This window comes from Marmota marmota, unplaced genomic scaffold (assembly GCF_001458135.2).
Source record: "Marmota marmota marmota unplaced genomic scaffold, marMar, whole genome shotgun sequence".
Classification (NCBI taxonomy): Eukaryota; Metazoa; Chordata; class Mammalia; order Rodentia; family Sciuridae; genus Marmota; species Marmota marmota.
Window position 1 is genome coordinate 6,885,697 of NW_026000229.1, and position 20,388 is coordinate 6,906,084.

The window sequence follows — 20,388 nt, forward strand, 5'->3', positions numbered from 1 at the left end:
AACTTTCAGCCTTGTGCAGGCTGTTATGTCACCAGAGGACACCAAATTGGGGAGAGAAGCAGGAAAGGCAATAGACCATGAAACTGGGTTCTGTGAGGCTCCAATAAGTCCTTTAACTCCAGCTGGCCCGTGCTGTCTCTGCTTCTTGTAACACATGAATTCCAAAGCTCATGGTCCCTTGGCCAGCTGGCCACAGAACTTCTGCAGGGACCAGTTAGAGGTCTACACTGCTCCTTTGACCCCTTTTTCCTCATCCTTTGTGACACCCGCTAACCTCCATCCTGCAACATACACAGATTGAGGCCTTGTCCTCCAGGGCCCCAGGTCTGGCCATTCTCTCTGTGCTGGACAGACAGGGGTGATGGCCTAGAGTCTGCTCCTTCTCCCCACACAGCCCTAAAGCCTTCAGTGGCAAAGCAGAGGGGATGACCAGATTCAGGTCTACCCCAACCCCATTTGGGGTCCCAGCTCTTGAGACTCCATTGGTCCTGCACATAGCCCCTTCCACCCCCAGTCCTTGAGTTCAGTCACCACTCCCTTACTCGTCACACTAATAAAAGTGGTCACTAGTGTACCCCAAGCAGGTGCCTGTGTAGGTAGGCACTTTACAACACTAATTTCTGACACCTTGTAAACAGTATTCTTAACCCTGTTCTTCATACAGGACTCAGTGGTGATGATGGGATTTGAACCAAGGTCTGCCTGACTCTAGAGCAGGTACCATCTGCCACTCTGCTCTGTGACTCTAGGCAGGCTACTTCCCATCTCTAGGCCCAATAGTCTGACTTGTGAGGGGTAAACCAGGGAGAGGTTTGGGGTTTGCTGATCCTTCCAGCATTTACCCTCCTGGGTGTTTGCTGTGGCCAGGGCCACTTGCTTGACAAAGGCAGGTTCTCATTTTTGTCACCCTTCCTCTCTAAGGTGTGCCTGTCTTTTGGAGGAGCAGGCCTGGGGGTTGCTCTCATCTTGCTTTCCTGGAAAGAGAGCTGGACCCTCAGGATTCAGAATCTGCATTTTCCCTAGTAGTTTCTGACGATCTCACTCCCTTGGCCCCAGGCTGAAAGGTGAGCTGTGTGGCGGGTTCCACATCTCCACCTGGACTGAGCAGAGCGGGGCAGCTGTCAGGACTGTGGGGGGATGTGGGGGCTAAGGACACTTTGCCCCCCAAACCACTCTGGCTTCAGGTTCCTAGAAATGCATGTGCCAGGGGAGGGGGTATCTGCTCTTCCTGTTTCCCCTGGAGAAAAGCCATGGAGAAAGTGGCCTCTCTAGTTTGGCTTCCCAGATGTTCCCCCTTAAACCTGGCAGGGCTCTTACAAATACTGGGGCCCACCACCTCTTCGACGGAGGAAGCCAGCAGGGAGCTGCTCTAGGCTGACCAGGCTTCCGGCTCCCAGCCTGGACTCTGCCCAACAAGCTCCTTTGCTTAGACCAACCAAGTCCCCTAACCCTAGACACATTCTCCCAAACGGACACTCTCCCTAACTTAAAAGCCACCTAATTCTCTCAAGGACTTGAGTTTCCCCAGGGGGCTGCTTCCCTCCCAGTAGTCAGGAGTGAGTTGGCCTCTTGACTCCCCTTCTCTTAGCAGAAGCTTGAAGCATCCCAGAGGGGCTAAGTAATGATCCCATGGGCTTCCTCTTGCCAGGGACATGCCAGCTGGGGTTTCTAGGGCTGGGCTATTGGGGAGCCTGTGCGCTGGTCTCTCAAAGGTTCGTGGCCTGTTGGTTTCCTGAAGCCGCAGGTGTTATATCTGATGTCTTGATGCACGTGCCTCAGGACCCTTCTTCCTGCCTCTTGGGCTCCCCAAAGTGTTCTCCTGCCTTGGAATGGCTCTAGGAAGCCCTGATCCAGGTTAAGAAGTCTGTGGCTCCAGGAGTCTGAAACCAGACGCTGGTCCTTCCACTTTGAAACTGCAATTTCAGCTGAGCCCTCTGGTCCTCACCCTCTGCACCTGCACAAGAACTGGACTTGATAATAATCATTACTCCTACTGTCTCAGGAGAGCTTGCTGAGTCCCAGGTACTGCCCAATCAATAAACATACCCCGGCTCCCTCATTTGATCCTCCTAATGACCAAAAGTAGTACGATCGCCTTTATTTTACAGGTGAGAAGACTAAAGGAGTTAAGTAACAATCCCACGCATTTGGTTTTAGAATTAGAACTTAAGCTCGGACCTGAGTTCAGACCTCAGGGCCTTCTAAGCACTGGTCTAGGCTGTCACCAACGACCTCACCTTCTCCATGTCAATATTCCAGGGTCCTATAGAAAGATGATTCCGTTTTTTCCCAGGACATAAAATCACAGTCCAGAGGCTTGACCATTCCCCAGAACCAGGAAGTCGTGGGTGGTGCTTAGGGGAAAGGGCATGGGTAGGGTGGCCCAGAAGTTGGCTACAAACTATATCAACTGGAGCCAGGAGCAGAGTGGCCTCTTAGAGATGCCTGCAGAATGAATGAATAAGTGAACGACACAGTGCCAACTCCATGTCATCCACTACATACGTGGTTTTGAAGGTGCTAGGCATGTGGCTCTCTAGTTCATGCTGGTTCAGGTGGGGAGTAAGCCCTGAGAAGAGTCCTGATTGGAGGAGGCCCTTCTGAAACATTCTGGAAGTTTCTGGTTGCTAAGGGGTCACTTCCCTATTGCTGTCCCTCCTTGTTCAGTTGAGTCTGTGCCACCAGTTCCCACATCTCCCTTGGCCTGAGGATTAACAGGCCACAGGGTCATACCAGGTCTGTGGGACTGAATTCAATATGTCTCCAGGAGCAAAAGGAAACTTGGAGGAGAGAAGCCAGTCCCCCACCCCAACCCCGACCGAGTGCATTCCCTGCCCATCCGAGATTAGGGGCATGTAAGCATGTGTGCTGCAGGTCAAGCTGCTACCCAGTTCCTTCAGCCAAGGTCATTGGATTCTGGGAAAGTTACAGGTGATCCATCTGGCTCTTTACTGTCACCTAGGCCACCGCTTCTTGTGGCTGAGTTTGGAACATCTAGATTTGGTCTGAATGGGCCTGGTCAAGGCGGGGGGCTGTTGTCTGGCCCTCTTGTTGAGCTCACATTCAAGGATAGGTCCAAAGTATGGCCTGGTGGCAGGAGGGACAGCTGAAAGGTAGGCTAGGTGTGTGGACAGTCCTGAGGGTAGCACACAGTAGATGCTCCATAAATGCTTGTGGAAAGAAGAGGAGGAGAGATCTGTGTGCAATCCCTGTATACATTCCAGCCAAAGCTAGCTGGGCTTTGCCTAGGGGCCTCGCAGAATGAGAGTGGAAGAATCCACGGTGCTCTGGGGGTCAAGAGCCTCGTCGCTCAAGCCGATGTGCCTGGCAGTGGTCTAGGCTGGTGTCCTAGAAGGAGCCTCTGGAGCTACCTCTTCCCCTGGCACCCGCCGCTCTGCCCCCATGGAGGTCCCCTCAGCCCGTCCCCCAGTGAGATAATAATGACCATAACGAGAACAGTCACCCACACGTGTGCACAGGCTTTACAGGTTACAAAGTGTTTCACATACATCATCTCATCAGTCCCTCACAACAGCCCTGTGAGGTAGGCAGGGCAAGGAATGCTCCCATTTGTACAGATGTGGACCCTGAAGCCCAGAGGAGCCCAGAGGAGCCCAGAGGAGACCTGCTTGAGGCTACACAGCAAGTGAGCAGCAGAGCTGGGGCCAGAGGTCAGGTGTCAGGCCAGCCTTTGGCTCCTGGCTCTCTCCACTGACTGTGCCATCCCTCAGGAGGGCCCCAGTCCCTGTCCAGAGTCCCAACCACACGGGAGCTGAGACTCCCCCAACCTCCACGCAGTAGAGCTGCCTGGCAGACAGGCCCCCAACCCCATTGGGCAGCCCTGTCCCCTCCACTCACTCCCTGCACCCAGCCAGCCCAGAGCAGCGCCCAGACCTGCCACCCAGCCTGCTCCTGATGGCGCCCCAGCACATGGGCGGAGGGTGGGGGCTGGAACCTCCTTTCCTGTTTTCCTGAGTGATCCCTCCCCATAGGGGAAGAGAAGAGAAAGGAGGAAGAGAAAAACAAGAAACTGAGTTGGAAGAAGGCCCTGGAGCAATCAGGACGTCAAAAGTTTGCATTCCGACTAGCTATAGGAAATAGTTTTTTTCTCTTTTTATTATTTCAAGTTTTCATAAAAATCCATAACTATTGAAACCCAACTTACAGAGGAAGTTCGTAACTTTTTTTTTTAATTGAATCATTGACTCTGCTGCCTGTCTGTTCGTCGGCTCTTCACTCCAGTTTGTCAATGCAAGCCCCTGTGCAGGTGGGGTCCCCAGGCCTGGACTTCTGAGGTCCTGGTAAAAAGAGGGCAGGTAGTGAGGGCTGGCGGGGGGCAGCGGGGGTGGGAGGGAGAAAGAGTGTGTGGAGGGTCACAGGGGAGGTGGGAAAGACCGGGGAGTGAGCAGCTGCGGCCAGGCCCCTTCCCCTGCCCGGCGCGCCGGGGGTCCCTGCCCCCCGCCCTGTCCTCATATCATCTTCATGTTGAACTTGCGGGGCGCGTCCGCCGAGCTGATGCCCGCGTCTGACTTCCGGGGCACGTACTCTATCTCGATGTTGTGCTTCGTGTTGCCCTTGCCCCGGCTCCAGAGGAACAGCAGCACCAGGCAGAAGAGGACCACGCCCAGGAAGGAGATGAAGCCCATGGTGGTGGCGATGATGAGGGTCTTGATGTCGAAGGGGAAAGGCACGGTGGCGCGGGTGCTGTTGGCCTCTCCCTCACCCGGCTGGTTGGAGATGAAGGCAAACGTCTTGTTGGGCTGATGGGGCCAGTCGGGTGAGTAGCTGCGTACGTGCAGGTGGGCGGGCATGGAGTCGTTGCCACCCGCGTTGGCTGCGATGCACAGGTACGTGCCGTTGTCCTGTACCTGGGCGTAGCGCACCTCCAGCGTGCCGTCGGGGAAGACCGTGAGCCGCCCATTGCTCTTGGCCGAGACCAGGTGCTTGCGGGGTGAGAGCCAGAGGATGGCGGGCGGCGGGTCGCCATCCGCCCGGCACACGAACTGCACCGTGTGGCCCTCATCCACAAACACCTGCTGGGCTTTGCGGTCCCGGATGCGGGCGCGGCGGCAGGTGAAGTAGTTGGGCAGGAGCACATCCGGGAAGTCCTTGAACTCCTTGCCCTGTACGAACTCGGGTGTGGCGCACGTGGGCTGCTGCCGGTTGAAGTTGAGCCGCCAGCGGCGCCGGAACACCCACAGGAGCCGGCAGTCGCAGGCCAGAGGGTTGGAGTCCAGGATGAGAGTCTCCAGGTTGCCCACCGAGTGGAAGGCGGACTCCTCCAGGGTGGTCAGCTGGTTGCCAGAGACGTTGAGCACACGCAGGTAGTTGAGGCCGCGGAAGGCATAGGGCTCCACCACAGCCAGCTGCCCGCCCACCAGCTGGATCTCCTGCAGCCGTAGCAGCTCATGCAACATGGAGCCCTCTATGGTGCCGATGGGGTTGTAGGAGAGGTTGAGGAAACGGAGATAGACCAGGTGGCGCACGGCCAGGTAGGGCACGGCGGTCAGATTGCAGTGTGTGATGGACAGGGACGTCAGGTTGAGGCCGTAGAGGCAGTTGGGGGTCATGGTGTCCAGATAGGGCCAATGGGAGATCTCCAGGACCTTGAGCCGGTACAGCCTCTTGAAGGAGTAGTCCCGGATGGCGTTGATGTTGAGGTGCCGGAGCCGCAGGACGATGAGACCGTGCAGGTGAGACAGCGCCTCGGTGGGGATGGAGGTCAGATTGCATTTCTCCAGCGTCAGCTGCTCCAGGCTGTTGAGGCCGCTGAAGGCCCGGTGGGAGATGTAGACGAGGTCGTTGTCGCCGACCTCCAGCGACTTGAGGTTGTACAGGTCCTGGAACATGTAGTCCAGCAGGATGACGATCTTGTTCTCGCTGATGTCCAGCTTGGTCAGGTTGCTGAGGCCTGTGAAGACGCCCAGGGGGATGAGCTTCAGGCGGTTGCTGCGGAGCCCCAGCGTCCGGAGGTTGAAGAGGTTGTTGAAGGCGCCGGGCTCCACGGCGCTCACGATGTTCTCGTTGAGCTCCAGCTCCTCTAGGTGCGGGAAGCTGGCAAACTCGTCCTGGTTGAGGGTCTTGATGCGGTTCTTGCCCAGGTCCAGCAGGCGCGTCTCCGTGGGGATGCCCTCGGGCACCGCCACGAAGCGCTTGCGGTGGCAGAGCACAGCACGGTCCTGGGCCGAGCACTCACAGCGAGGTGGGCAGCCTGTGGCCGAGCCTGACAGCACCGAGCCCAGCACTAGCAGGAGGATGGGCTGCCAGCAGGCCAGGAGGGGGCTGGGCATGCTCCTTGCGCCCCCCGCCAGCATCCTCTCGCTCACCTGTAGCCGGAAGCAAGCACAGGACAGAGGTGGCAATGAGAGGCCAGTATTTGGTAAGACCCCACCCTGAGCCCTCTGTGCCCCATCAGGGTGTCCCTGATGCAGATAGACAGGGTGCACAGTAACACAGGACACCTCTTGGGACCCCATAGTGAGGTCCAGATGCTCAGGTCAGAGGGCCTCCTGCTGCCCAGCCTGCTTCCCCCTTGCCTCTTGCCCTGCCCAGAGCCCTCTGGGCTTCCTGAAGATAAGGTGGGTTCAGGAAAGGGACAGTGCCACCTCCTTAATCCCTCTGCTCCATGAGGAATAAAGCCAGCCCTGGTGAGCTTCCCTCGGGCTCACAAAGGGGATCAAAGTGGCTCAAGGGTAGAGCTTTCTGGGGAAAGCCCAGAGAGGAATGAGGAGGAGCCTGCCTGGCCCCCAGCAGGCTGGATGAGGGCTTCCGAGGCAGCTGGGGCTCTGAGAGCAAGGTGGGCAGACACTATTCCCCTCTCCACCAGCACTGCGCCTAAGCCCAAGTCCTGGGCACTCAGCACACTTCTAAAAGTACCTGTTATTCTCACCGATCTGCTCCCTGGTGGGGCTCCGGGTTCAGGGTTGGGCATCCCCATCCAGAAGCCAGTAGCCGGCCCTGCAAATCCCAGCTGGCCACCCTGTGGAATCCCCCAGACTCTCCTTCCTCTGGGCCCCAATGCTGACTCAGCTAAGGCTCCTCAGCCCAGGGAACACGTTCTCCTGCATCCTGGCCTTGGCGCTATGGTCCTCCCAGAAGACTGCTCCCCGTACCACCCCGCCCACTGAAATCCCCTCTGGAAGGCCTGATTGAGGCCCACTGCTCTGTGAAGCTTTCTTTGACCCCCAGTGGGGAGAGTGTTCTTCCAAAGACCCTTCACCCTCTTCTGCCTCTCAGGGCTCTGGTCAGCTCTCCCTAGCACCAGGATTCTGTGCAGCTGCTAGAAGCAGAAAAGAGCCGGGTTCCCACAGCCCAGGAGGGACAGCCCTGGAGGCTCTGGTCCACACTGCACAGCAAGAGCGTGAGGCTTGCTAAATGTGGGCCCTGAAGAAACGTGGCGCTTAGGCGTGGTGACAAGAGACAGTGCCAGGGATCGAGTACAGGCTGCGGGTGGAGTAAGCTAGGGGTGTGTGGGAACAGCCCCTCATTACTCTCCCATCCCATTTTCAGAGGAATCCCCCAGACACCTCCTGCCCCGGCCTGCCCCTCCCTTCCCACCTCCACAGTGGCAAGCAGGTTGAGGGGTGTTGGGGAGGCCTAGTTCCGACTCCAGGAGCCATTGCCTCCAAGTGATTGCAGGTGGACCAGACAGTTTGTGGACACAGAGCTGCAGATCTCCTGTTGCTGGTGGGTAAGGACCCATCTCTGCTCCTCCACCCGGCCCCCAGCACCCTTGAAACTCTGCGGCTGTGTCTATTTCCTATACTCCTGGCCCTGAAAAGGGCTCGCTGCATGCCAGGGAGGCCCCGGTTGAGTGTCCCACTCTGTCCTTCCTCCACCCCTCCCAATCCTCCCCATCTTCATACAGCCTCTACTTCAAGGCCACAGATCATCCATATTTGTTAATCAAAACTGTTAAGGCAACTAAGGCTCAGAGATGCTGTGGCTGTCCCAGGACACCTAGCCAGCAGAGGGAGCAGATGTGGGGTAGAAGCTCTGGTCTGTCACATTCCAAAGATATAACACACTCTGGAATGCTCCACTGGTCTTCCAGGATTGACAGGTGTTTCCTGGTTGTTGATTGACTAAGTGACTGATTAACCAGAGAGGACTCAAGATTTTGTGTCAGTGACATGTTATGGAATCTGGAAGGCTTTGTTATCCCTAAGGGCTCTGTCCAACTCCCACCCCCAGTCCTTTCATTCTCTTGCCAGATTCTTCTGTGGTTCAGCTTCTCTCCACCCCACCCCCACCAGGCCATTTTCCACAGTCACACACGCTCCAATGACCCACCAGAAAAGCAAACATCCTGACAGGCGATCAATAAGTAATTGGGCCAGCAGCTGGGACTGGCGCGGGTGTGAGGCTGGGGACCTCAAGAGGTAAATAGGACTTTTAGCACTCAGCTCAGGGCTGAACTGGTGGGTGGTGTGGGAGCTGCTGGAAGTCCCTCATACAGAATGTACCTGGCATTCCACATTTTTAATCACCTGACCTTGACCTGCCCATCAACCACCCGTCAACCTCCTTTCCCACCACTCTCCCAGAAGTGCCATATTCCAACCTTTAAGCTGTCCCCTTTTGGAGAACTGTCCCAGCCTCCGATCCCAGCAGTCTTTGTGTTCCCACTCTAAAGGCCCTCCCTTCCTGGAATCCCTCCGTGCCCCACTCCATCAGCCATCACCTCCCCCATGGCGTTCTCGCTCTTCTTGATAGTGATACCGTGCGAGTCTGCATAGCATTCCTCATTCCAAAAGTGATTTGAACCCACTGCCTCCAATTATGAAAAGTTATGCTACAAGATGATAAAGAAATGAAAGCTAAAGAAAGGAAATCAGGAAAGAATGCCTCAAAGTCCTGCATATGACTAAAGTGGAGCTTCCTAGTGACCTGGGCAAAGAGGGAAACCTGCTTCAAGGCCTCAGCACTTGGTGCCTCTCCTGTATAGTTCAGACTGGGCCAAATAATTGCTGATGTATTTGTCCCACCTGCTAGGGTAAGGTGCCCAAGGTGTGGCACAGAACAGGCCAGGATGAGTGTTCTTTGAAACAGAGGCATGAGTGAGTTTTTGCAGGGGTAGAAAGAAGCCTCTCTAATGGGGCTGACCCTGGAACAATAATACCTAGGTTTATTTTTTTTCCCCCAGTATTGAGGATTGAACACAGGGGTACTTAACCACTCAACTATATCCCCAGTACCCTCCTCCCCTTTTAAATATTTAGACAGGGTCTAAGTTGCTTAAGTTGGCCTTGAACTTGCCATCCTCCTGCCTCAGCCTCCCGAGTTGCTGGGACTATAGGCATGAGCCACTCTGCTCTGCTGATACCCAGGGAATTTAAATGTGTTGATGGAAAAGCTGGTTTGACTCGCTCTGTCTAGCTGCCACCAACAAGCCAGACAATTACACGCTCAGTGTGGTGGGCCAGGCTCCACAGGACAGGACAGCCCTGGTGGGCACGTCCTCTGAATCATCTCATCCTCTGTCTTTTACAGGTGACTGCAAGGTGTGGAAACTAAGGCCTGGAGATCTTGACTATGCTCTTGTGGCCTAGCAAGATCGCAGCACGCTGGGCCTAGTCCCAGGTCTCACACCTCCATGGCATCCCTGTTATCTAGGGATGCTGGGGCCATCATGTCTGACTGGCAACGTGTGGTTCTTGCCTTCCTGGCATGGTCAGTCCTGCTGGCCACTCCTGCGTTGCTGCAGAGAGGTGTTTTATGCATTTTAATCAGTGCTTTAGTTTGGATCCTTGCCCCCTGAAGGGTTTTCCACAAGGGCAAAAATTAAAAATTGGGCCAATAAATAAAAAAGAAAATATAAACATCAAAGGCAGGCAGGTGGGCGGCAGAGACAGCTGTGCCCAGGACATGAGGCACAGAGTCTACGGCAGCCCTGGTCCCAGATCAGGGGTTATTGGAGGGTGCAGAGAAGTGGGGCCATCAACCTGCCCTGCAGAGGGTGAGACCTGGGCTCTGAGCTGACCCCACAGTGGGGACGGACAAGCTCTAGTCAACACCCACAACTTCATGTGCCTGACACAGGCCACAAGTAGTTCTCTGCAGCCACTGGTCACTGTGTGACCTCGGGCAATGCCTGCACTCTCTAGCCTACTTCCCCCATTGCACAGTGAGTGGCTGGATTCCAGGGTCCCTGAAGGAGTTGGCAACAGGAACTGGACTTCTCCCAACTGGACAAGCAGGGGAGAGGCAGGGGAGAGGGGCCCAGGCTCCACACTGCAGTTTCACCTGAGCTGGGAGAATCTCCGTGAAGGTGGCCCCAAGTTGGTTGCGGGCTCTCATTCCAGCTGTTGCTCAAGGGCTCAGGACAAGAGGGTGACTGGTGGAGAAGGGGTGAAGGTCACCCATGGGTGGGCTTGGGGAACCTCAAAGGGAGTCACCCTGTTCCATAACCAGCATCTGGAGGCCCCTGGCAGGCAGGACTGTGTCTCCTTACAGCACCCAGACAGGTGGCCCATACAGCCAATCAGAAAAGGGGAGGGACTAGTATTTGGAGACCTCCAGCAATGGGCGGGGTTTGGGGCTTTTCACACACTGTCTCAGAAACTCTCCAGCAACACCTGCTTTACAGGTGAGAAAACTGAGACTTCAGAGAGGGAAGTCACTTGTCCCAGACCAAGGCTACAAAGCTGGGCAGTGGCAGACCTCTGATCCCTGGTGGGTCTGCCTGTCCTCAGAGCCTTCCAGTATGAAGTGGGATTCTCCAGGATCTTGCAGGCCACTCCAGGGAGGGGCCAGCATGTCATGGCCGGGCTAGGCTAAGGCCCCAGGGCTGAGGGAAGGTGCCAGTCGTCAGCGGCACGCAGGCATCTTGCTTCCCCAAGTCCAGTGGCCAGAAAGCAGTCCCTTCTTTGTGTTCAGCTCTAGGTGCGGCTGGCTCCATCATTTAAAAGCATGGTAATGCCCATTACAAGAAAACACATCTTCTCAGAGGCAGCCAGAACCAAGCGGTTGGGGATGGCGTGAGGGCCTTCCAGAAAGCACTCCACAGTCACCCCAGCCTGGGCCCATCCTCCTGCCGCTCCAAGCTAGAGATCTGTGATACCTTCATGACCCAGCTCAGGGTCCCCTCCCCATCCAGGAGCTCTTCTCAACCCCCAGGAAGAAGGGATCAACCTCCAGGTCCTCTCCAGGTCTCAGGCCACCCTCTGCCAGGCACTGCCCATGTGTTTCCTCCCCCCCCCAGTGGTGCTTCTGGGGCCCCCAGATTGAGAATGCCACCCAGGGCTAGGCCTCATTCAGCTCAGCACCCCTAGGTCTGGCCTGTCCACTCAAAGGGACAGTCAAGAGAGCCTATCACACAACTGTGGGGACTGCCCAGGAGACTATGGGGTGGCCCATGAGAATACTGGGCGCAGGACTCTACCCAGTCTGCCAGATTATAGTCCAGGCTCCGTGCAGGCCTCCAGGAGGAGGAGCGGCCAGCAGTCTGGGCAGCTCAGATCCCCACGCCAGAGGCAGGGGAGGGTGGCGTCCAGACAGCACAGGGCCAGCAAAGGTGCTCTGGCCATGGTGACTTGTGGCCTGGTCAGCATCCAGAGACTTAATGGCTTCTCTCCTACCCCCAATCCTGATCCCATCCCTTTTCAGGCTTCAGTTGGGCTTTCCCCAGGCTAATCCCTGCTGAGGTGTGAAGGGCTGGTAATGGCCAAGGTGTGAGTGCTAATGGGGAATTTCAGTCAGGGCCAAGGCAATCTAGCAGGGCTAGGGTGTGGGAGGCAGCAGGGTCACCTCCTGGCATAGCCGGACAGGACAGGCCACTGCACTAGGGGCCCTGGGAAGAGGGGTCCAGGGCCCAGGCAGAGCTCCTGCAGGAGAAAGCCAGGCTGACAGAGCCGAGCTGGGCGGCCTCAGCTCTCGGTGTCCCTCCCTGGCTGGCCTGCCTGCCTTGGCCGGCCCTCCCCGCTCCCCCTCCTCCTCCTGCTGCCCCCCACGGGGAGAGAAAAATCAACCTGAAAGAAAATTGAGGTCATGTCCTTTGTTGTGTATAATTCTTTATTTTTCTCTTGCTCTTGGTTCTGGCAAAGAGTTACTGAGCCCCTGAGGGGTGTGTGTGTGTGTGTGTGTGTGTGTGTGTGTGTGTGTGTGTGTGTGGTGGGGGGGACACCAGTGTGTGTGGCCTGTGTGTGTGTCTCTGTACATGTGCGCACGCGCTGCTCTCCCTCCTCACCCCACTCCCTGGCTCTCCTGGCCCAGAGCCACCAACCCCATCTCTGAGGCGCAGTTGGAAACTCAATCTTCTCCCAACGTGCTCACCTGGTCTCTAGGCTGCCCATGGTCTACTGGAGGGTGCTGACTGGGCGTGGAATGGCTGCCTGCCTGCCTGCCTGCCGGGGCAAGTGAGGCCTGAGCAGCTACCCGGCACCCCTGGCTGCCCTGGACTCCCCACGTCTCCCTGGGCAAGCACCTGGCCCCTGCACATGAGGGAGGAGCGCCCCCACCTACCCCACACCCACCCCACCAGAGCACAGCCCATTTCAGGAGAAGTCAGCCTTCCGGCCAGCCCGCAGCCCCAGGCCATTTGTGGGATAAATTATGAATTTTAATTGTCAAAGCATCTTAGTGTTTAAAGGCTTCTATATATAGACTCTGCCCTCCAGGAGTGGCCAGCCTGGTGGAGAGAAGCAGGGGTGGGGCAGGGCCTCGAGGAGGAGGATTCTGGGGGAGCTAAGGGCACTGGACTTGAGGCCTCTGGCCAGCACAGTGCCTCATGGCCTGGGGAGGCTTGGACTGCTCATGGCCCTGCCAGCCCCTCCTCAGGCTCCCTGTGCTGGGCCTGCCTCAGTGGACAGCATCCTCTGGACGGGGTGCTGTCCCAGAGCTGGAAAGGTAGGCAAGTGTCTTATGTGGGGTGACCTGAGGGGGCCCAAGGAAAACCCAGGTCCTGTGCCCCTACATTTCCCTTCTTAGGTTTATAAGACACCAACTCAGGCTCTTGGGGACAAGAAGGCACCCCTGAAGCCCTTTGCCCCATCTCCTGCCCAGGCCAGTGACCCCTTAGGACACTCCTGCTCATATATTCATTCCCTCACACTTTCCTGGGACCCCTGGGCACTCCTCCCAGATGCTCCAGCCCTCAGTGCTCCTCACCCTGGGAACAGCTCAGGCTGGACCTGGAAACTAGCAGCCCTGCCTAGGAGAGCCAAGGCCTTGGGCTGGGAACGGGGAGGGTATCGTCTCACAGACCCAGGGTGGGCAGGGGGAGCTGCAGGAAGTGGGGGGATTAGCATGGGATCTGGGATCAGCCACAGACCTACTAACTATGAGGACGATGGCTGGGGAAACCCCTCTAGAGGCCTCTGGTGTGCCCAGCACTATCCTAAGCACCTTGTCTATAATCCTTGTCTTACCCCATGCCAGCCCAGTGAGGTAGATGCTGTCATTATCCCCATTTTCCAGGTGGAAAAAAACAGAAGCACAAAGAGGTTCTAATTGGCTCAGGGTCACAGAATAGCATGATGTGAACCTAAACAGTTTGGTTCCAGAGTCTACATTCAGCATCGCTTCCTTACAGTGTCTGGTAAAACGAACACACACACAGAGCACTGACTAGGTGCCAGGCATGAGCTTGTTTGATCTTCACAACAACCCGAGGAGGCTGGTTTTATGAGTCCCATTTTATTGACTAGGGAACCGAGGCACAGAGGGGAGACAGAACTTGTCCAAGTTCACACAGTGATAAGTGGCAGAGCTGGGATAGGCTGGAGGCAGTTACTCTCAGGTGGAACCCACCACTCTTGAATACAACCTCTCTCTAATTCAAGGTCAAGGGTTTGATGACCTCCATGATCTTGGGCAAGTGACTTCAGCCCCTGAGACCACAAACTCCTCCTCTGGAAAGGGAGGGTACACTTTATGCTGCCCTCAGAGGAGGAGTTCAGGCAGAGGGAAGGGAAGACGTTTACAGAAATCACACACACCAAGCGTCTCCCGAACGACCTGGCCGGTCCTGCCACATTAACCCCACTTTACTGATGAGGAAACTGAGGCTCTGAGTCATTAGTTCACCTGCTCAAGGTCCTGAGCTTGTCTGACTCCAGAGGCATGACGACCTTAGAGACCAACACACAGTTAAGAAAACAGGCCCAAGAGCTTCAGGGACTTGCCCAAGTCCCATAGCATGGGTTTGGGAAGAACCTCAGGGCTGAGGCCTAGGAAGAACCCCAGTCTCCCAACTGCAGACACCTTCTGTCCTTAATATCACACAAGGATCACATGGCCTCTTGACCCAAGGTGGGGCCAGGTCAGGGCTGGGCAGTGATTTGGGTTATTTCTCTTTGAAAGGGGAAAAAGATTCAAAATTACTGCCTAATACATCATAAACCAAGGTCCAACAAGTTATTTACAACATGAATTGGCAAACTATCAATAATAACTTTGCCACTGTGGCACTGGCTGTTCAGAATCCTCTCTGTTCAATTGAATCCTGGCCATCTCTCTGCCCATTCTTCCACGCGGGTAAACTGAACTGTTTCAAGGAGGTGATGAGCCCTCTGGTCACACACACAGAGGTGCTGTGCCCTGCTCAGGCACAACTGATGTGATCACGCACTGCCCCATTTATGAGAAGCTCAGACTTGATGGGAGGAGCTGGCACCTCTGCAAATCTCCAAGAGGCTCACTGAGGCCAAAAGTGTCAGGTGTCCACTACAGGCCCAGAGAGCACAGCCAAGACCCATGGGTGGAGCCACACAGGAGGCCCATTCTGCTCAGTGTGAGGAATCAGATGGAAGATTAGACGGCGTAGGAAGGAAGACCTACCTTAGAAGTGAGCAGCCCATCGCAAGCAGCATGCAAGCAGAGACATGGACCAAGAACACTGCAGGATGATACCTCAGCAGCCCCTCTTGACTCTGAGATGCCCCCTCTTGCCCCCAAGTAAAGGGATTTGAGATGACCCCTGTGGGGAGGAGCAGCCCTGCAAAGTCTAGGCCGAGGTTGCTGGCCAGGCCCTGCCTCCTCTCAGGGCCCAGAGCTGGTCTCTGCAGAGGGAGGCAGAGGAGGTGGCAGGGAGAGATTGATTCCCCGAAATGGGAAAAAATAGAAAAACACACACACACCACACACCCTAATAACATGTAATAAGAGGTTGGAGATGAGGAACAATGCCCTGGTAATGTCACCCTGGCGGCAATCAATTTGGGTGTCACATGAAATAGGCATAATTATTCCACCAGCCCTGGCGCTCGTCTCTCACCAGCTCCAGGGGCCCAGGCCCAGGCGGGGAAGGCAGTGTGGAATCAATCCTTGGTGCACCAGGCTGGCAGAGGGAGCCACTCCAAATGAGCCTGCCAGCATGTCTCTCAGCTCCTCTGGATGGCCAGGGGGCTTTTGGTCTTGTGACTGGGGACCCTTGAATGCCCAGGAGTCACCTTGCTCAGCCACCCCTTGCTTACTCCATGGGCAGAGCAGTCAGAGGGGACTCCCCAAGGAGGCGAGAGTGAAGGAGGAACTAACACATTTGTGTTCCCTCCAGCATTCATTCCCTGGGTCACCAAACCCTTGTTAAGCACTCACCAATGCCAGGCTCCATGCCAGGTGCCAGGCTGTAGAGAGACTGGGTTTTCAGAGGGCTGTGGAAGAAGGGGGGCTTTTCAAAGAATGAAGCACAGGCTTCCTCCCCCCAGCAAGCCGGGAACACCCCTTTTCATCCTGAGGGGGACACAGAGCCACCACAGGGTTCTTAGAATTTGCTGTTCTCCTTTTGCTTTCAATGTGCAGGGACTTGAGCCCTCTTTGCCCCCCCCCCCCATTCCCATTTCCTTGGGGAGTCCTCCCTGACTGCTCCTGCCCATCCCTGAACTCGGGGCTGTACAGACAGCATCTCTACAACTGGGAAAACTGAGGTTCAGAGGGAATGACCCCTAGTGAGCATCACTGCGCACTGGCTACTGCTCATCTCAACCCCCATCTCCCACCAGAAGCCTTGAGTCCCAGAAATGCAAATCAAGGCTATAATGAAAGACCACTTTACAGTCAGTCAGTAAAAACCAAGACGGCAAGAAAGGGGGGCAGTGGGAACACTCATCTCCTGCTGGGGAGATGTAAACTGGTCCAACCAATTTGGAAGATACTTTGGCACATTTCCTAGGAAAGCCAAACATGCCCTATGACCTGGCAATTCTGCTGCTAGCGAGTTGGAGAGCAGATCCCGGTGTTCATTTTACCATGATTACTACTATTTCTATTACTAGTACTAATATTGCCTTGGGAGATGGGACAAGAAGGTTTGTGGTGATATTATTTGTAAGCACCAAAAAGGGAAACCAACCCAAATGCCCATCAACAGGAGGAAAAGAAATACACTCAATTATGACAGAGCTTGATACATCAGTGAAGATGAATGAACTACAACTACTATTATTTGCAACAATACAGGTGAAGCTTAAGAAGATGATGAAGGAAAAAAAGCAAATTCCAAAGGACCGCACATAGCTGGAACAAATTTATATACATTTAAATGTATATTTTATAAAAATGTTTTCATTTTTAATTTTTTGCAGTGCTAGAAATGGAGCCCAGGGCTTTCTGCATGCCTGGCAGGGTTCTAGCACGGAGTTGCAACCCCAGCCCCACATATATGATTTCCAAGAGGCAGGAGAATGTCAAGTGCATTATTTAGGGTGGCAGTTGCCTCAGAAAAAGGGACCAATGGATGGGATGTGGAGAAGCCCAGGAGATGGACATCAATGTCAAGATGCCAGTGTTTGGGCTGGGGCTGGGGCTGGGGCTCAGTGGTAGTGCACTTGCCTGGCATGGTGAGGTACTGGGTTCGATTCTCAGCACTGCATATAAATAAATTTTTAAAAAAGGTCCATCAACAACTAAAAAATATTTTAAAAAAAAGATGCCAGTGTTCGAGTTGGAGAGCAGGTCCAGGTGTTCATTATACCATGACTACTACTATTACTAGTACTAATACTAAATACGTGAATTGAGGGCTGGCGTTGTGGCTCAGTAGTATAGCGCTTGCTTAGCATGTGAGCTCCAGGCTTGTTGACTGGGGACCTGAGGCAAGTCACACCACCTCTCTGATTGTTTTCTTAGCTATCAAATCAAACCTATCACCTACAAGGCTAAGATGGAGAGCATCTTACTGTTACCAACTCTGAGTAGTTAGCATTCAGTAAGTGGTTCCGTGTACTGGATTCTGTTCTTAAATTGTTTTGCATATATGAGCATATTTAACTGTCAACCCCTTCATAGGTGGTAGATATTGCTGTTGTTGTCCTCACTCTATGGAAAAGGAGACTGACACTCAGAGAGATTAGGTTGCTCAAAGTCACAGAGCTAGGCAGTGGCAGAGGCAGGATTTGAATCCAGGTTTCTGGCTCCAGGGTCCATACTCCTCACAGCATCATTATGAAATGACTTTGAATAAACTGAAAACACAGGAGTAGATTGCTGTCACACAGCTCTGCTGGCCTGCAGCACTCCAAGATATTCATTCATTCAATTGATGCATAAACAAAGGCCAATGTCAAGAATGCCTCAGATCCATTTGGAAATGACCCTGCCTTCTCACACTCTCTCCACAGAGAACCTTCCCTGACCCTGGAAGCCCTGCTTCCTGTGTCTCTGCAAAGCCTGCTACTCAGGCAGTCTCCCCTCCTCCTTAAGAACTAGATCACCTCAGCCCCCAGGGAGAGCCCCCTTCTCTGAGAGCCTGCACGTGCCACTGAATCCCCTGCCTCGGGTCTCCAGTTCCGGCCTGGAGCATCCTTGGCAATGCCACACTTGCTCTGGCCATCCACGCAGGCTGAGGACGCTATAGCCCCTCCAGGTAGTTTTTGCCACGAAGAGCTACTAACAGCTGCTCCCTCCCAAGGTCTGCCCCATCCCAGGGGCCAGGCAGGGGAGCCAGAGGGATGAGTACTAGACTTGTCCAGGTTGTTCAAGGCAATCCATGGGAACCATGGGCAGGCCTAGCCCAGACCCGAGCAGGCAGCTCTGACAGAAGGTGCAGAATAAATGCAGGAATGAATGAGACCGTACAATACTAGGTGTGAACCAGTGAGGTTCTAAGCTGTGGGTGCTTGGGTGAGGAGGACCAGTGACTTGGAGCAGTTGGGAAGGCTTCTTGGAGGAGGCGTCAGAAGGAGAGGAAGGGCCTTTTGGGTGGGGATGCTAGACCAAACCAGGTGAGGATGGGGACATAAGTAGAGGAACTCTACTTATGGGAACAGAACAGAACAATCAGAGGGTAAGCCACACACACAACAGCTAGATCAAAAGACCTCTGCCAGCAAACCAAGGCCCCAACCCTGAACCCACTACCACCTACTGCCACCCTTCCCTGGTCCCTCCTAGCCCCATTCCCTTACCTTGCCTGATAAGCTACCTCATGCCTCTGTGGGACCCTGCCCAAGTCACATGAACTGCCTCATTTCTCAACAGGAATGTCCCCCTCCCCCCCACAATCCCAGCCACATGGCTCCAGCCTTTTGCTTCCGCAGGTACCCAAGGAGCAGCACCAGCAGAGCTACCCTGGTACCAAGGGCCAGTGCGCTTCAAGCTGAACAGAAACCCATTCTGGAGAGAGGAGGGTAGTGCCCCTCCAGAATTCCGGTTTTTAAAAAACAATATCCAGAATAGGAAAAGTGGGTGGAGAAGACCCCTAGGATCAAAGAGGCTCATGGCAGGGTAAAAAGTGGTGTCTCCACCTTCCTTCTAGTCACCGCCCCCCCCCGACCCCCGCCCCTACTCTCCCCAGGTCATTGAATCTTGGCCTGCAGCACACACCCATCCATAAAAGCTGGTCCCTCAGGTTTGGGACCCACCCTAACTCCAGGCCTGGGGAGCACTGAAGCCTTAAAGAACACAACCCAGGACCAGGACCAGAACCTAGCCAGGGCCATCACACACTTCTGATGGCAGGGGGCAGAGACAAGACCCCTAGGGGGGGCCTGTCTCACCTCTGCTAAACGGCCTCCAGGAGGCAGCTAGGTGCTGCCTGGCCCCATTTCTGAGCTCAAGGAGTTCTCGGCCTCTTCCCTCTTGCCACCCCCTTGTCTCCAGCCATGGGTAGAAAGCAGGGACAGTTATGCTGTCCCAGCAGACCAAAGGCTACCACCTTCCCAGTGGTGGGAGGACTCTGAGCCCCTCCCAGGCCACACAAGGACAAACAGCCCAAGAGCAGTGGACTCTGTCTTTCCTTACCAGCGCTCCTCACTGGATCTGGGGAAGCCCCAGGCTCCCTACCTGCTGGATGACCCAGGTTCTCCGGGCAAGGGAGGCCCCAGTGGCGAAGCCTTTGGCACAATGGCTAGCAGGGCTGAGCAGAGAACCAGGGGCCAGGCTGGGCTGGGCACCCTTTGGCTACCCAAGCCAAGCAGAGGAGGACCGAGGGAAGGTTGGCAGGAAGGGGCTATCCCAGATGGTACTGCCTCCATCTCAGGGCCTCGGGCACTCCCACCCAACAGGGCAGAGCTGTTTCTATCCTCCCACATGACCCTTCTCCCCCACCCAGACCCCAGGACCTCTGAGAACAAAGGGGAGGTGCAGGCACAAGAAAGCTGGACTGGTACCCCACCAAAAGCCCAGAGGAGACTGTCCACTGGCCCGGCCCCACCCCTCCTCCTTAAAGTGAGATCCACCTAGAGAGAGAAGTCTCCTGGGGCTGCCTTGGAGGGCAGAAAGCACCATAGCCCACCCAAAGAGGTTGTGTGGTGGGGGAGCAGGAGGCTCCTTCCTCACCTCCCTCTTCACAGCTGGTTCCCACCTCCCACCCTCTGCCTCAGAAGGAAAAGTGGGACAAGAGGAGGTGAGAAGCCCGGCTGAAGGCAGACAAAGGGGAGGCCCCTAAAGGGTTCCTGGGTTCTCCTCTGCCCAACTCCCTCTCCTCTTTACTCCGCCCCCTCCTCATTTCTCTTTCCCTGGGCTGGAGCTGGAAAGGGGCCAAAGCTCCTGTGGGGAGGGAGCCGCCATCCAGGCTGGAGCCTGAGGAGAACCCCAGTCCCTGACCTGTGTCCACTGGCTTGGGAGTGCCTAGGGAAGGAAAGGACTGCCTGGGGGGATCTGGGGTTCACGGAGACAGGGGCTTCTCTTTTGCATGACCAATGCTCAGAATGGAAGGAGTGGGGGGGACACCAAAGCAGGAATGGGATGCTGGTGGGGGACCCTTCACAGCTCCCGGATCCCAGTTTACCAATCTGTAAATGTTAGGGTGGCAGAAATAAGAAAAGAGGAATTATTTCTGAGGCTTAGGAGGGGATCAGGCCTGTGACCGTCCCAAAGGAGGTCTGGGTGGACACTAGAGTGTCCTGCATCCCTAGGAGGTAGAAGCCTGGGCCGCTGGTGGCCCCCAGGGGCACTCGCCGCGGGCTGACCGCTCTTGGCTCACCACGGCAGCGGGGCTCACCTGCATCTCGG

General features: G+C 55.3%; 1 protein-coding gene across 10 annotated transcripts in view; it reads right to left on the minus strand.

The window, feature by feature from the left end:
• Positions 1–3,466: 3,466 nt before the first annotated feature.
• Lingo1 (leucine rich repeat and Ig domain containing 1) overlaps positions 3,467–20,388 on the minus strand; it is a 170,883-nt gene continuing 153,961 nt past the window's right edge. For 9 of the 10 annotated variants that reach the window (XM_048793815.1, XM_048793816.1, XM_048793818.1 and 6 more), the window contains one exon: positions 3,467–6,326. In XM_048793815.1, the coding sequence (XP_048649772.1) occupies positions 4,470–6,314 (1,845 nt within the window). In that variant the 5' untranslated portion in view covers positions 6,315–6,326 and the 3' untranslated portion in view covers positions 3,467–4,469. Of the gene's footprint in view, positions 6,327–20,377 lie in introns of all 10 variants that reach the window. The other variant, XM_015480386.2, reaches the window with a different exon arrangement.